Below are 25,229 nucleotides of genomic sequence, written 5' to 3'. Positions count from 1 at the left end.
TCCGCTCCCACACACACATACTGCTAGAGCTTTCCCAGTGAGTGGGGGGTGCTAGAGGGCAGCAGCTGCCATGATGCACCCCCCACCCTGCCCCAGGATGAGCTAATGGACAGAGCAATCCCTGCACCTGAGGTCTCAGGTAGGCTCTTGGCCCTGGAGCTTCCCACCCCTCCCCCTTCCCTCCCCTCCTCTCCCAAGGGTCTCTGCTGGTGTCCCTCCACCAGCCACCTCCTGTATCCCTGCTCTCCCCCAACCATTTCAGCCAATGGAGCACCACCAGACCCCGCCACATTTAGAGACAGGTCCCTCAATGTAGATGCAGACAGCTCCCCCCAGCCCTGCTCTTGGACTTGGTGATCCCCGGGCATGGGCACCACAGACACCCTGGGTCCCCAGCCCCTCACCAGCCTCCTGGCCACCATCACCGAGGCAGGCTTTTCCCTCAGAGCCAGGTTCAGCCCAGCCGTCCCTCACCTGGTCCATAGGGAGAGACAACAGCCCGTGCGAAGGAAGTGAGCCCCAGACAGGGATCTAGGCCCAGCGCCCCGGGTCTGACCTCTCATCTGTGCCATGAAGGTCACTGGCCTCATCTGCAATGAAAAGACAAGCTGCGCAGGTCACATCCACTATCAGATAGAAAATAAGTCATTGTTTAGTGTAAGTGTGTCCCAAAGATTGCATGAATGCACTCACACTGAAATGTGTTTGCTGTTTACCTGACACTCACATTAAACTGGGCATCCCACCTTTTGTCTGGCAACCTTCCGCCACCTCCTTCGCGGCTCAGAGGAGGAAACTGGGTGCGGAGAGCAGGGGTCCTGACCTCAGCCACATGGCCGGCTGGGGTCCTGCTTGGACTAGAACCTTCTCCCACCTCCAGCTGCTGAGACGGCAGAGGCACGCAGCCGGGACGACCTGGCAAGGCCCCCTCAGCACCTCCCAGCCCCCCGCCCCCTTCAGTATCTGCTGGGACCACTCTCGCCTTCCACCTGCCCGGGAATCCCATCATGGGCTAGTGCCGAGCCTCAGCCTGGCCTTTTTCTCTGAACTACTCTACTTCCTGAGCCTGTTCAGAGCCCTGCTCTCCGCTCAGCTTCTTCCTAGAAGGAAAGAGGGTGGAGTCCAGGCAAGCAGGCCTCCGACAAGCTGGGGGCACCTTGAGCTACATACTCCACCTCCTGGAGCCTCATTTCCCTTACCTGTGAAATGGGTGTAGTGTCACCTGGTCACAGGGTCCCAGTGGTGTGTGTGTGTGTGTGTGTGTGTGTGTGTGTGTGCGTGTGCGTGTGAGGAAGCTCCACAGCCTGCGATGTGCCAAGCAGAAGTAATCTGGTATCCTGGGTCAGCATTCCCCAACATGACTTCTATAAGGGTTACACCTGTGGGAGGTGAGCAAGTGCTGTGGAGGGGGAGTGGGGATGGGGTTCCCGTCATCCAGAGTAAATGACAGACACACTTTAACACAGTAGTGTGTGTTGCCTTGTTATTAGATTCAGAAATAAAAAAGGGACATTTTGTCCTTACAGAGAAGAGAATGGGTATACTATGAACAGTTATATGTTATTAAATTGGACCACATCCCTGTAAAGATACAAACTATTGAAACAGACTGAAAAGAATGGGAAGAGTGAATAGATGTATAATAAGTAAAGACATGGAATGAGTCATGCAAACACCACCCACAAACAAACATCCAGGTCAGATATCTTTACAGATGAATTCTACCAAGCATTAGAAGAATTAGTATGAATTCTTCCCAAACTCTTCCAAGAAATCGAAAAGGATGCCCTGATGCCAAAACCAGAAAAAGGCAACACAGGAAAAGTACAGACCAATATCTCCCCTGAATATGGATGCCATAACCCTCTTCAAAATCCTGGCAAGCTGAATCCAGTAACATATAAAAAGAATTCTGTACCAGACCAACCAGAATTTATTCAGGAATGCAAAGTGATTTAACACCCCAAAATCAGTTATGTAATTCACTGTACCAACAGAACCCAAATAAAAGCCGCATGATCCTGGGGTGCTTGGGTGGTCAGTTGGTTAAGCATCCGACTTGGGCCTAGGTCATGATCTCGTGGTTCCTGAGTTCGAGCCTCTCACGGGCCTTTCTGCTGTCAACACAGAGCCCCCTTCGGATCTTCTGTCTCCTGCTCTCTGCCCTTCCCCACTCACGTGCTCATGTGCTGGCACGTGCACGCACGTGCTCTCTCTCTCTCTCTCTCTCTCTCTCAAAAAATAAATAAACTTAAAAACAAAACACATGATCTTCTCGATGGACACAGAAACATCATTTGAAAAAACTCAACACCTCTTATAGTTAAAACACTCACTAAGAATAGAAGGGAAAGTCTGCAACATGATAGGTGGCATCTATGAAATTCCCCGAGCTGACATCAGACTCCGTGAAGAAAGACTAAATACCTTCCCCCATCCAGGAACAAGACAGGATGTCTGCTCTCCAGACATCTATTCGGTATTGTACTGACGATTCTAGCCAGGAGAACTAAGCAAAAAAATGAAAGAAAAAAAAAACCATTTTGATTAGCAGGGAAGACGTACAGCTCTCTCTTTACAGATAACATCTCCTCCACACAGAAAATACTTAAAAATCCCCAAAATGAATTAAACTGAGATGTGTTTAGATGCCATAGACCTGCATTTTCCAATGATTCAGACTGTCCAACGGTAGATTTACTAGATGAAAATTACTCCGTGGCTGGAATGAGGCCTCTAACTGTATTTTATGTGAGTTGATTAATCTGATTTGGAGGTTGTTTGTGTAATTATTGTAAAATCCCTGCAAAGAGCATGCTAACAGGCTGTCCTTAAAAATCCTCATAACCTTTGCAGTCATGTGACTAACCAAATATGTGGACCACTTTTGAGAAACTGCCGTTCTGCTAACCAATTTCTGCAAGACCCTATGAAGACAGTGCTCATAAGAGGGAATTTAAATGTCTTCAAACAGTGGTGCTGGGAAAACTGGACAGCCCCATGCAGAAGAATGAAGGTAGACCTGATGTTCCACCATATGCAAAAGACTCACTAGAAAAGGATCAAACACCTACATGTAAGACCCAAAACTATAAAATCGCTAGAAAAAACATAAGGGGAACGCTGCATGACTTCCGACTTGGTGGTGAATTCTCAGATATGACACCAAGAAATGCAACAATATGGACAAATAGCATTGCATCAAGCTTAAAAACTTTGTGCATGAAACAGCACAGTTGACAAAGTAAAAAGGCAATTTATGGAATACATAAAAATGTTTGCAGGGGCGCCTGGGTGGCTCAGTCGGTTGGGCGTCCGACTTCAGCTCAGATCACGATCTGGCGGTCCGTGAGTTCGAGCCCCGCGTCGGGCTCTGGGTTGATGGCTCAGAGCCTGGAGCCTGCTTACGATTCTGTGTCTCCCTCTCTCTCTGCCCCTCCCCCGTTCATGCTCTGTCTCTCTCTGTCTCAAATAAATAAACGTTAAAAAAAATTTTTTTTTAAAAGAAAAAGAAAAAAAATGTTTGCAAATCATTAATAACGGAGTAATACCCAGAAAGTACAAAGAAATGTTAAAATTCAACAAACAGCAAATAATTTAAAAAAGGCAAAAGAGGGGCCCCTGGTGGCTCGGTCGGTTAAGCGTCCGACTTCAGCTTAGATCATGACCTCACGGTTTGTGGGTTTGAGCCCCACGTTGCGGGGGTTGCTGTGCAGACGCTGGACCGGCTTCAGATTCTACGTCTCCCTCTCTCTCTGTCTCTCCCCTGCTCACACTCTGTCTCTCAAAAATAAATAAACATTATAAAAAATAAGCTCAAAAGACTTTGCATAGGCACTCTCCCTACAAAATATAGAAATGGCTAACAAACATATGAAAAGATGCTCCCCACATCAATAATCGTCAGGGAAATGCAAGGCAAAGCCACAAGGAGATAGCACCCCACCCATGAAGATGGCCCTTATCAAAAAAAAGAAAATATCAACTGTTGGTAAAGATGTGGAGAAAGTGTGCACTGTTGTAAAACTGTAAGACTGTTACGCAAAGCAATATGGTGGTTCCTCAAATATATATAAATACACACACACACACACACACACGTTATTTCACCTTAAAAACAAAAACTCATGTCGATTGCCACACCAAAGATGAACTTTGGGGACATCATGCTAAGTGAAATAAGGCAATTACAAAAAGACAAATCTCTGATTCTATTTGTACGAGGTGTCTAAAGTAGTCAAATCAAACGAAATATAAAATAGAAATATGTGGACCACTTTTGAGAAACTGCAGTTTTCTCAGGCTTTAAGACGGGGGCGAAGGAAAGTTGTGGCTTCGCAATAAGTCTGGAGTTCCAGTTTTGTAAGATGAAAAAGATCTGGATGTCCGTGTCACAACAATGTGAATATACTCAACACTGCTGCGTGTACGTTTCCACATTGCTAAGATGGTAAATTCTGTTATGAGTTTCTTATAGCCATGAAAAAATAGCGTTCCCGATAGAAGGAGGTGGTTCCCGTTGCACACAAGCGCTTCGCCCTGAGATAACCACCAACCTCCCTGTGCATTAGAACTTCCTTCTGCATCCTCCCCACCTCATCACACAGGAGGCCACAGGACAGGCTCTCAGGCAATGCCAGTTAATAAAATGAATAATTGTTGCTTCTTCTACAAACAGAGGGGAGTTAGGGTGCTAGGTAAATTTCATGTGCTATTACTAGTCGTTTGTAGATTGGCAGGTGCTTGAGGTAAGTGTCTTTCTTTCGTTTGTTTCCTATTCTGACACCAGGGTGTGACACACAGTAGGGATTTGTCCCGAGCTCTGAGAGAAGCCACTGGAAGGTGAGGAGATGTGGTTGTGGTTTGGAAAGAGCGTGGGGCTGCCCTGTCCAGAAGGGATGGGGGAGCCAAGGCAGAAGGAAGTCTGAAGACCACCCAGAGACAGATGCAGAGCCTGGCCAGGGCGAAGGGGTCTGCACCAGGATGGGGCAGTTCCAACTTCCCAGGAGGGAGTCATTTGCTCCAGCTTGGGTCAGGGGTCGATGTGGCCTGGAGGGAGGGATGTCACATGACACAGGCTTGCTGTCCTGGGCTGTTGGGTGGGTGACAGGGGAATGGTAGAGAACTGAGAAGGGCCTGGCGGTGAGCAGGTACCCCCAGTGGAGTCTGGATTATGAAGCCAGTGCACTCACGCTCCCTCCTGACAGGCTACAGGAGCTGGCTTGGCCTCTGGCCTTTACCAGCTTTTATCCCTAAGGGTGAGGCCACCTTCCCAAAGCTCCCACCTTTGGGAGTCTGTGCTGACGCTCCATGTGCCCTGGACCCCTCCTCTCCCTTCACAAGGCCTTCCCTGGGGCTGTACCTCACATCTGTCCAGCACCGTGGGCCTCTCCCCTCTCCTGGGACCATTTCCCCCTGCATGTAAACACCTTAATCGCAGACCCCACCTCTAATTTCACATGGCCTCCAGCTCGGCCCCATTTCTCTTCGATTCTTTATTGCTACCCCCTTAATAAAGCTGTCCGTACCTGCTAAGGTCACACATATCAAATCAATATGTGTTTTGTGGGAATAAATTTTGCAACTATGTCTACATGTATTAATTGGCATCTAGAATAAGGTAACATGTCCCCATTTCCCTTATTTGATTATTAATGTCCTATTTATATCTCTATGAATTCATTAATCCTCATTTAATCCATGGGTTATAATCCCATATATTCCTTATGCGTTTTAACACTCAAATGGCTTCAGATTTCACACTGGGAGTCCTGGAACTGCTGTTTGGATTGAGCCCTGCCTGATGCACCTTTGCGTCTAGTGATGTTGGTATCCCTTTCCCTCTCCCAGCAATGATCTCCCAGATTTTCATGTCCACTTTCACACGAGTGACTCGTTGGCCAGGGGTGTGCCCTGACTCAGCTCATGCTAATCTGCGTGTCCCATGCCCTCGGAACATAGTGACGGGTTTCAGATGACACCTGCCCTATTCGAGCCAATGAGAACACAGGAGATATCTGATGGGGCTTCTAGGAAAGAAGTTTCCATTCTCTTCCAAGGGCAGAGAGGCTACCAAAGAACTGTCTTCTCCTCTTGATGACATACTGGAGAATGTAAAGTTTGGACCAAAGTGGCCATGGCTGCTGCCAGAAGGAAGCTGGCTGAGATCAGTCTCACTATACAGCCGTGAAAAGACCTGAGAGAATGGCAGGACTGGACCTCTGAGGACACCACTCATTTCTGGATCATTCTGTGCCTGAAGCTATCTATACACTGTTTAATTACTTGAGCCAATAAATTGACTTTTTTATTTGAACCAGAAAGAGGTAAGATTTCTGTACCTTACACAGAATAAATCCTAAATAATATATCTCCCAAAACAAAAAGACAGCTCCCTGCAGAGAGAAGCAAAGGGTGGGTTTCTGTGCCCTATGACCAAGAACACTCTTACCTACAACCCTGCTACTCTTCCTCATGGTCTGGGAGCTTCTGGAGGTACATCCACTGTGTATCCCAGGCTCTCAGAGGAGTGTGTGTCTATCTAGTGACTGTTCATAAGTATTTCATGACCATATATGTAAGGGCTGCTAACGTTGACCAGTTCGCTATGAAATCCCTAGCGTCTAGAATAGTGTGGGACAAACAGTAAACATTGAACGAACGCATGAGTCACCCAAGCATGCCTCCGAGCCCCTCCTCTCAAGTTCACCAAAGGAAAAGAAGCTGTGGCTAAAAGTTTGCATGCCATTTATTCTCTTGCAGGGGAAGGCAATGAGAAGTTAGCTGAGAGACAATGGAGGGTCGGCTCTGGATCTGGGAGGGCAGAAGCAGGTGGTGGTTGTGGGAGACTCTGTGCTTCTCCCCAGGGTGGGGTCAGAGACCCCAGAGGCTCAGAGACCTGGAGTGGAGACAAGAGCAGAGAAGTGGGCAGGGGTGTGTGTTGGCCGGGGGATATGGGGACTAGAGCCACCTGTCCCTACTGAGCACACCTGGAGTCACAGCCTGGAACCCAGTCAGGGGTTTGTGTGGGTTGTGGGGCTTCAGAGATGAAAACCGCAGACTCTAATCGCAGGAAATGGTGGGGACCTCAAAATATGAGGTGACCCCCGATCTGCCGGCATCAAGTCCCACAGCCTCAGTCAGGGCTACACGAGCTGCCAGAGCCAATCAGGGGCCCTTCCCGGCCCATGTGCTGCAGCCGTGGCCTGATCTGCGGGCACAGCTGAGCAGCCCTGGAGGGAGAGACTGAGAGCCCTCCCTGCCAGCAGGGTTCCTGAGCTCAGCTCTCAGGTCCCTAGTGTCCTGGGCAAAGATGTGACCTCTCTGATGCCCAGGGATCCCATACTAGGCCGAGGGATGGGAGCTCAATCAGGGCTCTGATGTCTTTGAATATCCCAGTCTGAGGCCGCTTGCTTGGTCTTAACCTCTTTACACGTAATCATTTCATTCAATCCTTGTTGAAAATCAGAAATACAGATTCCTATCCCTTCACAAGGAAGGAAACTCAAGCTCACAGAGGTTGAGCTACTTGCTCAAGTCCACAGCTGACCGGAGATGGGGACCTGATAGCACCCCAGGATGGCCTGGAGTATTTCTCAGCCAGTTCCAGCTGCAGCCCACCTACCCATCTTCTCCCCACTTTCCACACAGTGGTGGGGGTAACATGTCACTGCAGGGAAGCTTGGTGGGATGTGTATGACAGCTGGATTTCTGTGGGTCGAAACCGTACTGTACATATGTGGGGACATGATGTGAGCCCTCCAGGAATGAGTCCCTGCTGTCACCTCTGCACTCACCTTTTTCAGGTTTGCACATCCTGAGTTTCACACAGATTTCCTCGGCGCTTTTCCCATTCATGATACCCTGGGTGATCTTATCAAGAAATTTATTGATTATATCCTTGCAAATACCATCCAGTGGAAATAGCTGCCTGCACACCAGGGACGCAGCCTGTTTGATGGCTTCCTGCAGTAACAGCACCATAGGAAGACAGAGAATTCAGGTGAGCTCGGCCCAGGACTGCCGCCCCCCTGCAGACCCCAGCAGCTCTAGGCCCTGGGCACCCTGACCAAGGGCATGCTGGGAGGAGGGCCTGGTGCCAGGCGGCCACGGAGCAGAGGCTAGAGAGGCAGGGATCAGACCTCATGCCCAGGCACCAAGGCCCTGGCCCAAGCCTGGCCAGGAGGGGCTCTTGAGAGAAGGACAGTTGACCCTGTAGTGTCCCAGTCCCCTGTACATCATTATCCTGCCCCCCTGCCTTCTGTGTGGAGAACAGCGCCCACGGCTCCTAGACCCACAGGAAGGGTTCTGCCTGCCAAGCTTCCTGGGTCCAAGCCTGACGGGGCTCGTGCACAGGGCTGTGTGACGAAGGTTAGGAAAAGAAAGCACTTGGAGTCTTGGCACATTCCACTTGGACGTATCTTCTCCCACCAACCAGTGGAGAAGGATAAAGCTGAGGTCCCAGGGCTGAGGGTGGGCCCTGCAGTGCCAGGGAGCTGAGCAGGATCAGGGAACAAAGCAGAGGGAGGGAGGGAGGGAGGGGAAGCAGGGCTTCTTGGTGTAACACATCCCTTGTTCAGCAGGGATGAACTTCCTACTTTCACACTCACAGAGCTTCATGATTTCAAGGGATTCTCTGAAGTCAGTCCCAGATACAAGGGGGCCCACAGATCCCCTGCTGAGAAGCCCTGGCCCTACCAGGGATCAGCCCCTTCCTCAGTGTCACCCCTAGCCCTACAAGCCCCACTCATGCCCTTGACCGCCCTGCAAATGGCTCCCCAAATCACAAGCCTCACCTGTGTGATATCATTTCCCAAGGCTTTTCTCAGACCTTGGATTGTCACCTTACAAATCTTGCATCTGATAGCCAGCTGGTCACCCTGTCAGAAAACAATGCGTTGGGATGGTGTCTCAGACACCCCAACAGCCCTTGGCAGGGACCCAGGAGGAGCTCTCTGGTGTCTCCTAGGCCAGCAGGATCATCTAGGATCTTTTTGTGCTTTCAAGCCTGACGCAGGCTGGCTGTCCCTGCCCACCTTCGTGCTAGTCTTGGTGGGGCTGACACACCCCAGACCCTGCCCCACACCCACAGCACCTGACCCAGAGCAGCCCCTGACCCAGTTCTCAACTCTGGTCAGAACCCAAGGGACCCTCCTGGGGAGAGCTCAGCCAGACCCAGGTAGCCCCCCGACCTTTGCCACGGGCACAACGGTGCACAAAACCAGCATCTTCAGCCCACAGCCCTGCCTCCCCACCCCTCTGCCCAGCAGAGATGTGCAGTGCTGCCTGCTGCTCCCGGGGAGGAGACAATGTGTGAGGGGGTGGTTATGGGAAGTGAGCGGGGAACCAGCCACCAACCTGGGGGGACTCCAGGACCAAGCTCTCTAAGAACTCCTTTTCCTGACTCAAGTCAGCGGTCATCAAGTCATTGTCCTCAGGGTTCAAACCAGAAAAGGTCAGCCCTGGGGAAGAAACACCATCAGCATCCCTTCACAAGTGGAAGGAGACAGATCTCCTGGCTGGTGGGAGCCCAGGAGGTAGCTAGAAAACAGGCCAGGAGCAGGGATCTGTGAGGAATCCAGGAGGCCTGTCCTTGCGCTCCGCCCTGGAGCTGCTCTGACCCAGTCTCTGTGCAACAGACATGCTCTCAATTCTTTCTGGAAAACAGGAGAAGATTATCCGCCCCCCACCAACATCATCCATGAACCTCTTTTCTCTCTTTGTCTCTGTTTTTCTGTACTCTCTCTCTCTCTCTCTCTCTCTCTCTCTCTCTCTCTCACACACACACACACACACACACACACACACACACACACACACACAGATTTGGAGCTGCTCTAAGAAAACACTACCCTTATCTCCTTTCAGAGGTTGTTCTTTCTCTCTTGCCTTCCCCCAGGAGTTCAAATCTGGTGGCCCAGCCCAACCCAGTCTCCAGACTGTCCCTACCCTCTGCTAAGAAGAAGCTGCCAGGATGTGCATGGGGGAATGTCCTTACCCGGGGTGGCCAGGAGCACTGAGGCAAGGAGCAGGAGGGCCCAGGAGGTCATGGTGGGGCAGCTGCTGAAGCACCCTTCACACCCCGCTTTATGTGGCTGGCCGCCTCGCATTCTGACCTTGCCAGGTCCTGCTCCTCTTATAGGCCTTGTCCCCGTGTCACTGGCTTTACCACAAACACAGACACCAGTTTGTGGAGAAGTGGGGGGAGGAGTGCTTCCTCAGAGACTCCACGCTGTCTTCCACCTCCCCCGCCACACACACACACACACACACACACACACACACACACACACATTGCTAGAGCTTTCCCAGTGAGTGGGGGTGCTGGAGGGCAGCAGCTACCATGATGCCCCCCACCCCCTGCCCTCAGATGAGGTAATGGACAGAGCAATCCCTGCACCTGAGGGCTCAGGTAGGGCCCTTGGCCCTGGAGCTTCCCACCCCTCCCCTTTCCCTCCCCTCCTCTCCCTGGTGTCCCTCCACCAGCCACCTCCTGTATCCTTGCTCTCCCCCAATCATTTCAGCCAATGGAGCACCACCAGACCCCGCCACATTTAGAGACAGGTCCCTCAGTGTAGATGCAGACAGCTCCTCCCAGCCCTGCTCTCGGGCTTGGTGATCCCCGGGCATGGGCACCACAGACACCCTGGGTCCCCAGCCCCTCACCAGCCTCCTGGCCACCATCACGGAGGCAGGCTTTTCCCTCAGAGCCAGGTTCAGCCCAGCCGTCCCTCACCTGGTCCATAGGGAGAGACAACAGCCCGTGCGAAGGAAGTGAGCCCCAGACAGGGATCTAGGCCCAGCGCCCCGGGTCTGACCTCTCATCTGTGCCATGAAGGTCACTGGCCTCATCTGCAATGAAAAGACAAGCTGCGCAGGTCACATCCACTATCAGATAGAAAATAAGTCATTGTTTAGTGTAAGTGTGTCCCAAAGATTGCATGAATACACTCACACTGAAATGTGTTTACTGTTTACCTGACACTCACATTAAACTGGGCATCCCACCTTTTGTCTGGCAACCTTCCGCCACCTCCTTCGCGGCTCAGAGGAGGAAACTGGGTGCGGAGAGCAGGGGTCCTGACCTCAGCCACATGGCCGGCTGGGGTCCTGCTTGGACTAGAACCTTCTCCCACCTCCAGCTGCTGAGACGGCAGAGGCACGCAGCCAGGACGACCTGGCAAGGCCCCCTCAGCACCTCCCAGCCCCCCGCCCCCTTCAGTATCTGCTGGGACCACTCCCGCCTTCCACCTGCCCCGGAATCCCATCATGGGCTAGTGCCGAGCCTCAGCCTGCCCTTTTTCTCTGAAATACTCTACTTCCTGAGCCCGTTCAGAGCCCTGCTCTCCGCTCAGCTTCTTCCTAGAAGGAAAGAGGGTGGAGTCCAGGCAAGCAGGCCTCCGACAAGCTGGGGGCACCGTGAGCTACATACTCCACCTCCTGGAGCCTCATTTCCCTTACCTGTGAAATGGGTGTAGTGTCACCTGTTCTCAGGGCCCCAGTGACATGTGTGTGTGGGTGAGGAAGCTTTACAGCCTACAATGTGCCAGGTAGGCTGGGGCAGCATTCCCCAATGTGGCTTCTGTGAGGCCTCCTCCCATGGGAGGTCAGCAGGTGCTGTCGAGGGGAGTAGAGGGGTTCCTGCTCTCAAGAGTGAATGCTAGTCTAGGAAGGTGCAACAGGCTTCCCTCCCAAGGGACTTCTCAGCACCCTTAACACGCCAGCGTCTCTTGTGGATCCCACAATTTCTCCGGGTTTCCTAACATCATTGGCCACAAAACCTTTTGCTCAAGGAGCTTTGGAAGGATTGAGAGGGAGTCATCTCTCCCTCTGGTCATCTTCTGACCTGGTCATCTTCTCAGGGTGTGTGACCAGGCGGATTGCCAGCTTAGCAGCCAGTTAGAGCCTGGGGGTCAGCTGTCATGGAGAATAAAAACAGACAGACGGGCCCCTCCGCAGACAGACTGAGGCCCTCCTCATTGTCATTCCTTTTTGCTTCAAGGTGGGCAGAGTGGAGGGTGGGGAAGGCAGGCTTGCTGTACCCCATGATGGATCAGACTGGCTTGAGAAAGTTGGGGCTCCTGAATCCTTTCTGCCTGTTCTCTTTGAGCCCAGGAGGACAAATACACCCACCATCTCACCACACACACACTCGCTCACATCACACTCCTTACACACTCACAGTGACTCACACCCACACACTCTGCAAAGCACCCACACACTAATTCACAGAGCACACACTCACACACACTCATTGACCCTAGATACACACATTTACATATACGCACACACTGACACTCACATTCTGAAGAACTCATAAATGCTCACACTGGCGTACTTGTGGGCACTCACGTGCAGGCGTGCACACACACACACACACAAACACACACACATACACACAGTGTCTTCATTCCTGTCCTTTGTGGAAGCCACAGAATGCCAGATTAAGGAGCATGGAATTTCTGCATTTTAAGTTCTTTTGTCCACTACTTCTATTTTTATTGAAAAATATTTTGATCAGATAAGAGAAAACAAATACAACCTAGAATTTATCAGGCAGATGTAATGACCCTGTTGAAGATTCACAGGAATATCCATTCACACTTTAAAATGCATATACTTCAGAATGAGTTTATGTTTATAATTATATACCAAAAAGGCTTTTAAGCAACCTTTTTAGTTTAACAAAATATCATGAATATGGTTCCACATCAGTCTATGTAGATTTCCTTTCTCATTTCCACAGGTTGCTTACTGTTCTACTTTAGGGATGAGCTATAACTGGAGTCCTTTGATTTTGGCCTCGTGCGTCCACCACGATGCTTTCACAATGCTTTCTGGCAGAGCAGAAATTGGGAAAAGCCCTCTGATGGCTGGTGCAAGAGTCTATGTGAGTGATACGACGCCTTCTTCGGATAAGGTCTTCAGAGAAGATCTCAAGATGGCTGCCATAGGTCCTCCATCCCAGATGGGAAAATAGAAAGAATGAAGCAGGAAGGGGTGGTACCTATTTAAGGGAAGCACATCTTTCCCAGAACCCATTAGCCTCCATCTCATGCATGGGTCTCAGAGCTACCCCCAGCTGCAAAGGCCTTTAAGGAAGAAAGCCTTTTGTTGGACTTTCATTGTCACTTCGAACAAAATTGGGATTCTGCCAGGAAGGAGGGCAAGCAACAGGAATCAGTAGGCAGTAGCAGTACGGGCTACAAGAGGACTTCTTGCTAAAAGGCATTTTGAAGGAAGACTTGATAGGATATACAGGAAATAGAGGAGACAGAAGGCCAAAGTCTTACAATATTTCAGGCCTAGGAGGCTGAGGGCTGGTTGGGAAGCAGGAAAAGCAGGAAAAGGAGCTTGTTTGTGAAAAGGTAAGTTTGAAGTGTTGCACTGTGTGCAGCTACAGTGGCCCACGCAAGGGCAGGGTCACTTCTGCTGACAGCATCCCCCCCACCATGCCTAGGACAGCCCTCAGACCAAATGATCAAATGATGTTAGACTGGTTCACCTCAGGTATGGAAACCAGGACTCAGAGGGCCAACGAATTGCCCCAAGGGCACATAGCCTAACAGGATAAGGCTGGGGATGAGAACCTAGGTCTGGCCAACTCCACAGTCCAAGTTTTCCCCCATCTCACACTGTCCCTATCTAGGTATCCAGTGTGGAGCTGCTACCCCTCTCACAGCCAGCCCAGGCGTTGCTTCCCGGCTGTCAGCAGGCTTCCTGTTCTCTAACCACATGTACAGACCTCGGTCTAATGTGTGAAGACCACATTAATGAAGGGGAAAAGCCTCTGGAGAGTGGCTCATTTCTATCTTTGTTGTGGGTATTTGGTAAGACCAGAGAGTCCAGTAAGTTCTTGCCTGGGGAGTTGAGGGATACAGGATGAGGTTCAGTAGTCACAAGCCTCCACCCAAGTCTCTGGAGTCCCAGTGAAGAGAACCTAGACAGGTCCTATTTTCTTCCCACTCATGGGGTCCCCTGGATCAGCCCATTGCAAGTCAAGCCCAGACCCTTCAGGATTTCCTGTGTGAATGTCATTGCTTTGTATACCCTCTTTAAGAAATCTTGGCTTTCTCCAAGGCCATGAAAGTATCCTCTTGTTTTCTTCTAGGTTTTATAGTTGTTTCTCTTTTTTAAAAAATATTTTTAATGTTTATTTATTTTTGAGACAGACAGAGACAGAATGTGAGTGGTTAGGGGCAGAGAGAGAGAGGGAGACACAGAATCTGAAGCAGGCTCCAGGCTCCGAGCTGTCAGCACAGAGCCCGACGCGGGGCTCAAACCCACAAGCTGTGAGCTCACAGGTCACACCCCCTTTCTGCCCCAACCCCACTACCTCTCTCTCTCTCTCTTGCAAAAGAAAAAAGATGCTCAACATCACAAATCATCAAGGAAATACAAATCAAATGGCTAGAATCAAAAAGACAAGAAATAACAAGTGTTGCTGAGGGTGTGGAGAAAAGGGAGTCTTCACCCACTGTTGGCAGGCTTGTAAATTGGTGCAGCCACTTTGGAAACAGTATGGAGGTTCTTCAAAAAATTACAAATGGAAACACCATATGATCCAGTAATTCTTTTACTTGGTATGTACTCAAAGAAAACAAAAATACTATTCAAAAAGATACATGCACCCCTATGTTTACTGCAGCATTATTTACGGTAGCCAAGATATGGAAGCAACCCAAGTGTCCATGGATAGATGAGTGGATGAAGAAGGTGTAGTATATACACACAGTGGAATTTGACTCAGCCAAAAACACAGTGAGATCTTGCCATTTGCAACAACGTGGAATAGACCTATGGGTGTCGTGCCAAGTGAAGTAAAACAGAGAAAGACAAATACCATATGAGCTCACTGATACGTGGAATCTTAAAAGCAAAACAAATGAAAAAACAAATAAAAGGCAGAACCAGATCTATAAAAACAGGGAACAAACTGATTGTTGCCTGAGGGGAGCATCTTGAGGAGATGGACACAATGGAAAAAGGGGAGTGGGAGATACAGTAATGGACCGAATCAGTCACAGGCACAAAACAGTCACAGGAATATACGTACAGCGTATGGAATATAGTCAATGGTATTGCAATAACATCGCATGGTGATGGCTGGTAGTTTCCCCTGTGGTGACATACAGACTGTCAAATCTCTATGTTGTACACCTGAAACTAATGTAATACTGTGTGTCAACTATGTTGTTGTTGGGGGGGGGTAATTAATTGATTAAATAATTAATCAATTGAAAAATGAAATTACACTGCAGATATTTTAATTACTGTAATAATTTATATACCAAAAGTATATATAAAGCATACCTTATACACTAAATATATATGAACTACTAAAGACAATACTTAACTTTAGAAATTAAATCAATAAGTAAAATATCACATTGTAATTCTCATTTTAATTTTGTTAGAATGAAACATTGACATGAAGAACGTTTACGCCTTTCTAGTCACTTTTCCAACCATGAGCATAGCATGGCCTTTTGTTCTTCCAAGTCATCTTTTGTGTCTCTCAAAAGTGTCCTGGGAAGAATCTCAGGCACAGGAACCAAGCTCCAGCAGTGCGGCTGCCAAGGTGACCACGGGACCTTTCCTCAGCATCTCCCAGGTGCAGCCACGGGACAGACCTGCCTTCCCAGGAAGGTTGAGCTGCGAGGAATCGTTCCTCCTCCCACACTGTGCCAGGACCCTGAGCTTATTCTTGGGGCATGTGGCCACAACAAAATGAATGCAGGGAACCAGAAGTTCATGAAAGGCAGTAAAAAGGAAATGAAATCAGAAGACCATCACAGAAAGACCCAGCAAAGAAAGCACAGGTGAGAAAACAGGGAAGCAGGGTTTGAGTGTGTGTATTTCAGCAGACCGCCTGAAATTTAACTGCACACGACTGCTTTCACTTTACAGAATGGCTCTGTTCACTGGACCGAACCAGCGCCTCCATGTTAACTGTGCTCTACTTGGTTATACTTGGGGAAACAGCACTAAATGTCCTCACAGTTGGAATGAGAATAAAAACGCCCTTCCGAATGTTATGGACTACGTGTACATTTCACTAGCATTCATCCATCTTTGACTTTCAGTGACCACTTCCACTGTGTTCTATTTCAGGGATGTGTAATTTTAGGCCTCAGGCTCTGGAGGCCTCTGTACTCCAATTATTTACATCTGCCTATTTACTCCAATGATTCCCTTTACTGCCAGCTTTTTGCATTATCCAGCTTTCCTGATAGTTGGTGCAGATTAGCACCTGCATTTCTCTAAGATCACCAACTCTCCACTCAGGTGTCAAAACCTATTTTTATTTCTTTACTGTAATTTCGTTTTTTCTTTACAATAATTTTAATTTGGATTTTGGTCCTTGCTGATGTTTTGAGAGATCCAGCAACTGATCAAAGCCTGAGGCACAGAAGCTTTCTTCTTTCACGGTCCTCTCTATGTGAGCATTCAGGATTACTGCTGTCATTTTCCACGGTGATGATTCTATGTTTGGTTTCTGGAACCTCTGGTCAGAAGTTATGACCTCAATACAGGCTGCTGGGGTGACTTCCTCTGTGAGTGAGACTATCCTGTATTTTCCCTTTTCATCCCATCCAATTATAATGTGAGCTCTAGAAAATACTCTTCTCCAAACTAATCTTGTGTTCTCTTGGTACCTGCTTACCAACTCTGCTACTTCAAGCAATCATCCTTTTACTTAAAGTACACACTGCAGTGTATTTTGGGAAGACCAATCCCTGGTTGTACTTTGGCAATAGTTTTCTCGTTGCTACAGTTTTAAGAGACATCAAAATACTTGAGGTTGCATTTGTCAACTGGAAATGCTACTTTGTTCCACTTACAGTTCATGATCAATAATAATATATGAATGATTTGGGGACACTGGGCGGTCCAATTGGTTAAGCGTCCGACTTCGGCTCAGGTCATGATCTCCTGGTTCGTGGGTTCGAACACCATGTCCGGCTCTGTGCTGACAGTTCAGAGCCTGGAGTCTGCTTCAGATTCCGTGTCTCCCTCTCTCTCTTGCCCCTCCCCACTCTCACTCTGTGTCTCTCTCTCTCTCTCAAAAACTAAACATTTAAAAATTTTTAATAATTTGTGAATGACTTAACAAATTAGTTTTACCCTTAACACTGATCAAAACTTACAACTACAATAAGAATCCTTTTTAAAATGGGAAAGAATGATGAGCTGGGATGTATAAAAAAGAACTGAACTGAAGGTTTCCCCCCTAAATTTTATACTTTTTCATAATGTATCTTTTGGGGATATAATTCTATTTATTACATAATGTTTTCTTTTACAAATAAAATAACTCTAGGAAATGTGTTTACACTTGTTTGGGAACACTGTATATTACCAATATCACTTTGATTCAATCAGTGAAATGAGTTAACATTTGGCCATACTGATATTTGTGTTACCCAACGAAGTAGTCTGTGCAAGCTGTCTGTAAACATGAGATTCACTGTTAACTCTAAATACAAACTTAAGTAAACATTTTTATCAAATAATAAAAAAAAAAAAAAAAGGAACTCCAAGCAGTAGCTCACCACTCAAAATATAAACGAGAGAGAAGAAAGCAAGAACAAAGACCTTTGGGTGGCTACCCAAAGTCTATCTTTGGGTGGTTAGACTCACCCTTCGTGTTTCCCTCCTTCTTGCTGGAGAGGTTGAAAAGTTGCACTCACATTTCTCAGAACTCATTGCACCTTGGGTCTGGAGGAAATCAGGATCTACAGACAGATGCAACCCTGTGGGGTGTGGGAGGCTGACCCCAAGGGCCGCCTCTCCGGCTCTTTCTGACTGTTTTGGCTGGTACACAATGTCCTGGAAATGTGAGGTTTGGGAGAAGGAGGCCTACCAGTACCCAAAGGCTTCTTAAGTTGGGCTTTGCAATCCCCAGACGGCAGCTTTGGATGTGTGTCCTTGAACTCTGAACTCAGGGGCAACCTCAGAGACACCTATTGCTCTAGGCCTATTCCTTGAGGCCCAATCCAGAACCAGCTCCTTAGTCCTACTTAGAGTTTGTAAGGATGTAATTCCTTCTTTCAAGTCCCTTCCTCTTGAAAGCCCTGGTGTTGTCCTGTTTTCTGCACTGAGCCCTGCCTGAGACAGCTTTCATTATCCCTGTAATCCTCCTGTAAAAGACAGAAGTGGCAGTGGACTAACATACTCTACCAGAGATGAGCATCTCCATCACTGCACTGTGTCCTCTATATATTCAGGGTACCCTGGGAGTGTGAGCATTCATGCATGTGCACACATACACACATGCACATGCGTTTTTTCCTTCTGTTAACCCAATGATTGAAACTGCCAGGGCTGTGGTCAGCAGGATGCAGTCGTACCTTTGAAGAGTAGATCATGGTCAAGGTGACTCAGATTATGCTGGGAGGCTGAATGCCAGTCTTTCCCATCACTCCCCATGTCCAAGTGGAGTTGGGTCAATAATGCAGCCCCTTAGGGCAGGGCGCCTGGGTGGCTTAGCTGATTAAGCGTCCAACTTCGGCTCAGGTCATAATCTCACAGTTTGTGAGTTCGAGCCCCGTGTCGGGCTCTGTGCTGACTGCTCAGAGCCTGGAGCCTGTTTCAGATTCTGTGTCTCCCTCTCTCTGCTCCTCCCCTGCTCACACTCTGTCTCTCTCTCTCTCTCAAAAATAAAGACATTAAAAAAAAATTTTTTTAATGGAGCCTCTCAGTGTCCTTTATGAGTTTCTCTCCATTTTGTTTCCAGAAGCCCCTGACCCATACAGTGTTGTCTCCAAGGGCCCCCTCATGCAACATGGTGAGAAATCACTTCAATTGCCCTCGTCAGCCCATGGCTATATCATTTTTCTCTTGTCGCTGTAGCAATTACCATAAACATACTAGCTTAACACAACACCCGTTTAGGGCCTGACCGTTCCTTCTTCTGAAATGTGCGTGGACTCAACCTGTTCCTCTGCTCTGGGTCTCCCAAGGCCAAATCAAGGTGTTGGCTGCTCAGGCTCTTATCTGGGAAGAATCTACTTCCAAGGTCATTCAGGTTGTTGGCAGAATTCAGTTTCCTGGGCTTGTAGGACTGAAGTTCCCATTTGCTTACCGTCTGTCAGCTGAGGGTCGTTCTCAGCTCCTAGAGGCTGCTGGCATTCCCTGGCTCATGACCCCCTCTGTCTTCAATGCCAGCAATAGCGGATCAAGTCCCTCTCTGCTTTGCATCTCTGCAAGTACCATCTTTCCGTGTACCACTGAACACACACATACTCACAAATGCCCACAGCCATCCTTCTGGTTCTTTCTTCTACTCTGCTTAGATCCCCATGCTACCACCTGCCACTGGAGAGCTCTTTCTCCCTTCTCTGTTCTATCATCAACGAGTTTCTGATTTAAAATTTTTCACTTCTATTTATGGATAGCATGAGGAAAATCTTTAAATTTTTTAGTTACAAAAAGCACAAGGAAATCAAATATAATCATTCCCCACCACCATACCCCACTATTCCATAGCCTCTTCCTCAGGGGAAACTACTGTTAAAACTTTCTTTTATCTTTCCATACAAGCATAGTACACATACATTGTTCCATTCTTAATTATGGAACGGAAAACATATTCAGGAATGTGCACAAAACAAAATGGGCAGCTCAATTGTTTCCTTTGAAGGAAACATCTCTGTAACCACCACTCTGGCCAAGAACCCTGCCAGCACCCCAGAAGTCCCTTCCATCTCTTCCCTTATGGCAATGCTACCCTGACCTTAATGGTACTCATGACCTTGCTTGACTCTGTAGTAATCATCTGAGCACATGCTCTTAAACACTATAGTCCTGTTTTCTCTAGTATTGTAATGTACGTAAATAGAATGAGACATGATGCATTCTCTTGTGTCTGACGTCTGATCAGCATTAATGTGTAAGAGATTCATGCATGCTATTGTGTGTGTGAGGAGTTTGTTCATTTCTATTGCCAGGCACTATTCCACTGTGTAAATATTCCATAATTTATCTACTGTCCTGTTGATAGATATTTTGAGTTATTATCAATTTTGACCTTCCAGTACATACTAATTACCTTTCTTTTTCCAACTTAGAGATATAGTTAAAGTACACTCACCGGCATACATATATTGTATACAACTTTGTCAGTTTTGTTACATCTCTGCACCTATCAATCTGTTGAGACAGTCAAGAAGGTGGACATGTCCATTACTTCCTTGTGTCTTTTTGGATGGATGGATGGATGGATGGATGGATGGATGGATGGATGATGGATGGATGGATGGATGGAGTTGATCTAGAAGGAAGAAGTGACTGAGGAAATCTGAATGATACATGGGTTGGATGCATGCATGGATGGATGGATGACTGGAAGGAGTTCCACATGGTATAGGTTCCTCTAATATTTTGGATGCATCTCTCTGGATACCTCTAAACTACATGTTCCAGACATACTTTATGTATCAACCAACTCTAAAAGCCCTTTCCAATGCTTGGGCAGCCTCCTGACCCTGGAAGCCTGACTGTTGGTTAGAAATGAGCAGCATACCTGCTTTGTGTTTTGGATAGAAGCTCCTGGATGCACCACTCTGATCAACTAGGCATTGCAGATGGGGAGGGCTGATTCTTGAACCTCTCTGGTGTTCCTGATCAAAACTGAGCTCACACTCCAGACCACATGGTCCCCACCACCTGAGTGATAACTCAGAGTGTGACACAGAAGAGAGATCAAGGGTTTCTCATAGAGTTAGCAAACCTCATCGGAACTGCCTCTGACCAATTTCTCAAGTTCCCAGGCCACAAGAGGGGCCCAGCTTCACCCAGGCCTCTTTTCTCAGATTTTAATTTTTTTTATCTCCTTTTCTGCCTCATGTCCATCTTCTATTCATAACTTCACAAACTTCTCATAATCTCCCATCCCAGCATCACCCCTACATGGGCCCCATCCTTTGAGAAGCTCCAAAGTCACTGGCAACTTGCATCTCTGGCTTCTAGGATTGGTGAGACCTTGGATCCAGAGGCCTTCAAAGTGGGCTTCTTATACCCCTTCTGAGTCCACCTCTCCCCCCCTCACCACCCTCACCTACCAGCTCCATCCCAGAATCACTGACATGACTCTGGCTTCCCCTATGGCCTCACTTGGATATTGGCTTTTGTCAGTATGTACCCTGCTACCTGAATCTTGCCTCGTCCACTGCTCTGTTACAGTGCCTGACCCACTCTTTCCAGGAAAGCAACCTGACAGCGAAGAGCTGTCACAAATGACAGATGCTCAATGGGGACAAGAGGAGGGGAGATGGACTCCAGTGGGGGGAACTCAGAGACCCCCTTGGAGGATATGGAATTTAATCTGCATAGAAAAGATGGAAAGATTTGGCTGACTTCCTTCTTCTCTTGCTTTCTCCCTTCTTCCTTCTTCCCTTCATTCTGTCTTTGGTTTAGATTATTTGGGCTGCACACAAGAAATATCTCACTAGAAACTGTATGAGCAGTCAAAAAGCATTCAGAATTACTTAATTCTGACAGGTCAGGACTCCGAACTGTTTCTCTGGGCTTCTCCTGTCTCTCCTTCCTTGGGACAGTATGGTGGCTATCACTCCAACATCACATCTTTGCATGGGCATGTCCACAGGGAGAAAGAAGCATTTTGTTCCCAACTGTCTTTTAACCAGGAAGGACACATTGCTCAGAAATACACCCACGTCTGCAGCCCCCCGGAGGACTTCTGCTGGACCAGAACGTGAACACATGTTTACCCCAAAGTAATTACTGGTAAAGGGGATGGGCTTTAACCTAATCATGGAGCCGACACTAGGGCAGAGACTCAGCTCTCCTAATACCCAGAAACTGTGTTCTTCCCAAAAGCCTCTATAGAGACCGTTTTTAGGCAAACAGGCTTGAAAGATGGAATGAATGTATAAAGGGCCCACAGTGACCACCTGGCTGAATACAGAGAGGCCCACAGGGCGGCCCACAGGGCAACCCACCTCGAAATATCCATAGGCCCCACTGAACAATGGGCTACTTACAACCAGGTGCTGTTACCAAATAACAGAAAATTCCAAATATTGCCATCCCTCCTCACCGTCCCTCTTTAAAAACAGCCTCCTTCCACTACCTCCTTGCAGGCAGCCTCTCCTCTGCTGTCCTGCACGCCACTCGCATGCAGTACATTCGATAAACTTCTTTGTTTTGTCTCCTTTGTTCTGCCTCTGGTGAATTCTTTCACCTCCCTTGCCACCAGCTTGCACTCACTCGTTGCCCCACATTTGGGGGGTGCCCATTCTATAGAGAGACACCCCCTTTAGACACCACAGCCTCTACCTGTGTCAGACCCTTTGGTCACAGAAAACAAAAACACGCATAGCAACGCTGACCAGTAACCATGAGGCCCCTGTACATGGCAGATGTTAATTCGGATTTGCAAGTGTAGGCAAAGGCTGTTGGTGTAGGAGACGGAGATGGACGGGCTGAGTATGGTGGGCAACGGTGTGCTTTCTGACAGCTCCCTTGCAAATTACCAAACTGAATGAATTAAAACAAAAGAAATGTATCCCCACATGGGGCAGAGGCTAAAAGGCCAGCCATCACCACACACTGAGCCCCATATTCTGCAGTCACTATTTGCAAGGAGCCTCAGTTGCCTCCTCCATCGAATGAGAACAAAACAAGCCCCATACCAGCCCAGCGTGCTCCCTCCCAGGCCTTTGCAGGAGATGCTCCTTCTGCCCAGAGCGCTTCTCCGATCCCAACACCCATCTGACCAGCCCAACTCCTAGGCTTCCTGAAGTCTCTGCCCAGTGGTCCCGCCACCACCACCACCACCACCCCCCCAAGAAAACCTCCCCTCTCTTCCCGGGCCTGGCGGCTGCCCCTACTCTAATCACTGCTCTGTGGCCCCCAAGGCTCTTGAAGTCCACAAGGACAGTGACCACTGTGCTTCCAACTCCCAGACCATTAACCAGTATTTGGTCAAATGAATCGATCAGTGAGAATTCTGTTGTAAACTCCAAGCTTCCCTGCCCTCCCTCCCTCCCCAGGGAAATTCCTTCATTGGAAAGAACTTAGAAGAAAGAAGCAATGCTATGAGGCCTCCCAAGGTGGTATTTCCAGGAATTCCCTGGGTTTTACTCCTAAACCATAAACTGCATGGGAATAAATCAAGTCCAGATGGGGATGGGGATGGTGAGGGACAATAGTCTTAAGCCCCTGGTGAGCAGCCCAGAGCCTGTGCTGAGCAGCGATGTCACATGGACGCAGCCCAGAGCCACAGAGGAGTGACAAGAAAGTGGGCTCTCGCCTGCATCTCCACACGGACACCCCAAAGATTTGGTCATAGAACCTGTAACAGCACATACCTGCTGTCCGTGTCAGCCCCCAGTTCTCTCTAACCCAGACTCCTCACGTTTTCCACAGACAGAGAATCAAGCCTGGCAACTACACTGCACTAAAAATGAATTCATTTACTGGGGAGCCTGGGTGGCTCAGTCAGTTGAGCATCCAACTCTTCATTTTGGCTCAGGTCACGATCTCACAGTTCATGGGATCAAGCCCTGCCTCAGAGCCTGCTTGGGATTCTCGCTCTCCCTCTCTCTCTGACCATCCCCTGCTCATGTGCACGCATACTCTCTCTCTCTTTCAAAATAAGTAAACTTAAAAAAAAAAAATGAAATCATTTACAAAAGAAAAGGAAAGAAAAAAGAAAAACAAACTTTGCTCCACCCCAGCTGGCTTTCTCCCTCTCTGTCTCTCTCTCTCTTCCTCCTATCATCAATTTTTCAGAATTATTATAAAATATACATAGATGAAATTTACCATTTTTACCATTTTTAGGTACATCATTCGGTGGCAGTTAAGTGCAGGGACAACTTTGTGAAGAACTGTTTTGCACAGTCTGCTTTTCCAGCAACTGTACCTCTTCACATTCCCGCCAGTAACACACTGGCGTCCCAGTTCTGCACATCCTCACCAACATTTGTCCTTTCTGGCTTTTCAAGAACAGCCACCCTAGAGGGTGTGAAGGGAGGCTTCATTTGCTGCAGGCCACTCACTGTGCCTTCAGTAGTTGAGTCCCCTCTCTGCAATGCACCATTAATTTGACTCTTTACACCTTTGCTGTCCCACCAGCAGCTGACACAGCTCTGATCTCCCAATTCAAACTCCAGTGGACTCCACGGAGCCTGTGGATTGATTCTCTTTGGGGCAGGTGTCTAGCTGGCTCTGGCCAGGGATGGAGTGAGATGATCCACGGGCCTTCTGCTTCCAGGAGGGTGCTGAAGCCACTTTCTTGCTGGGGGCAGGCAAGAAAAGACTGGTGGGTGCAATGGGGACCCAGACCAGTGTAGACACAGTGAGAGGCAGGAGGCAGGAGTGAAACGGAGTGATCACCAGGAACTGGCCTTCAGAAATGTCAATTGTCTACATACCAAGAGGGGAGCCATCTCTTATCAAGAAACTCAAGTTCATGAGGGTCCCAGATCCTGGATGGCTAACAGTGTTTGGAGTTTTTTGTTTTTCTGTTTTATTTTGTTGTTGTTGTTTTTTTTTCCAGAATTTGGGCAGTGGACAGATCTGTGCAGGCTGCATCCACACCCCATGAAAAGCCAAACTTTAATCAGATATGGTGGTGACAGTGGTGTCAGAGCAAGGGGACCCGGATACCATCCTGGGGACCATGAGGCAGGGCACCCGCACTGCTGCCTGCTTCCCCCCCGCCACCTCACCACCTGGGCCAGGGTCTCTGCAATGGTTGGCTTTCTGGGTTTTCTCTAATTTATGCTCTTGGATGACAATTCTCAGCAGTGGGGAGAATCCAACCCCTCTTGGAGGATTCGATGGAAGCCACAGACCTGCTATCTACAAAACACAGTTTTGTATTCACTTGGGTGGATGTGAGACCATGCTGTGTGTCCAATACCATTCCCCTTTCCCTTGGGCAAACAGGAACAGTGCACCTGCCAGCCTGCCGTGTGGTTAAAAGGAACCTCTGACTGAGTTCTGGACAATGAGCTGACAGCAGAAATGATGGGCACCCCTCCCAGGCCCAGCCCCCACACTGTCCTCATATCTTCCAGTCTTCCTCTCCCTGCCCTGCCGGCCAGAGGTAGAGGATCCCGGGGAGGACTTCCAGCCCTGCAGACAGGAAGACAGACAGAGGGAGGAGCCTGGGCTCCCGAATGACCTTGGGAAACAGAGCCTCCCCACCCAAGACAACCTGCTCTGCTCAGGGACTTAAGTGAGAAACCACCATG

General features: G+C 48.5%; 1 protein-coding gene across 1 annotated transcript; it reads right to left on the bottom strand.

Annotated features, from left to right (window-relative positions):
- Positions 1 to 6,730: 6,730 nt before the first annotated feature.
- Positions 6,731 to 10,126, bottom strand: LOC122497120 (antimicrobial peptide NK-lysin-like). Its single transcript, XM_043603880.1, has 5 exons — positions 9,998 to 10,126; positions 9,358 to 9,461; positions 8,796 to 8,879; positions 7,797 to 7,965; positions 6,731 to 6,898 (listed from the first exon to the last, which is right to left on the bottom strand). Exons 1-5 carry the CDS (start codon positions 10,107 to 10,109, stop codon positions 6,891 to 6,893), a joined length of 477 nt encoding a protein of 158 aa, XP_043459815.1. The 5' UTR covers positions 10,110 to 10,126; the 3' UTR covers positions 6,731 to 6,890.
- Between the last annotated feature and the right edge of the window lie 15,103 nt (positions 10,127 to 25,229).

The sequence above is a fragment of the Prionailurus bengalensis genome, chromosome A3 (assembly GCF_016509475.1).
Source record: "Prionailurus bengalensis isolate Pbe53 chromosome A3, Fcat_Pben_1.1_paternal_pri, whole genome shotgun sequence".
NCBI classification, from domain to species: Eukaryota; Metazoa; Chordata; class Mammalia; order Carnivora; family Felidae; genus Prionailurus; species Prionailurus bengalensis.
This window is presented reverse-complemented; position numbering and strand designations above follow the sequence as displayed.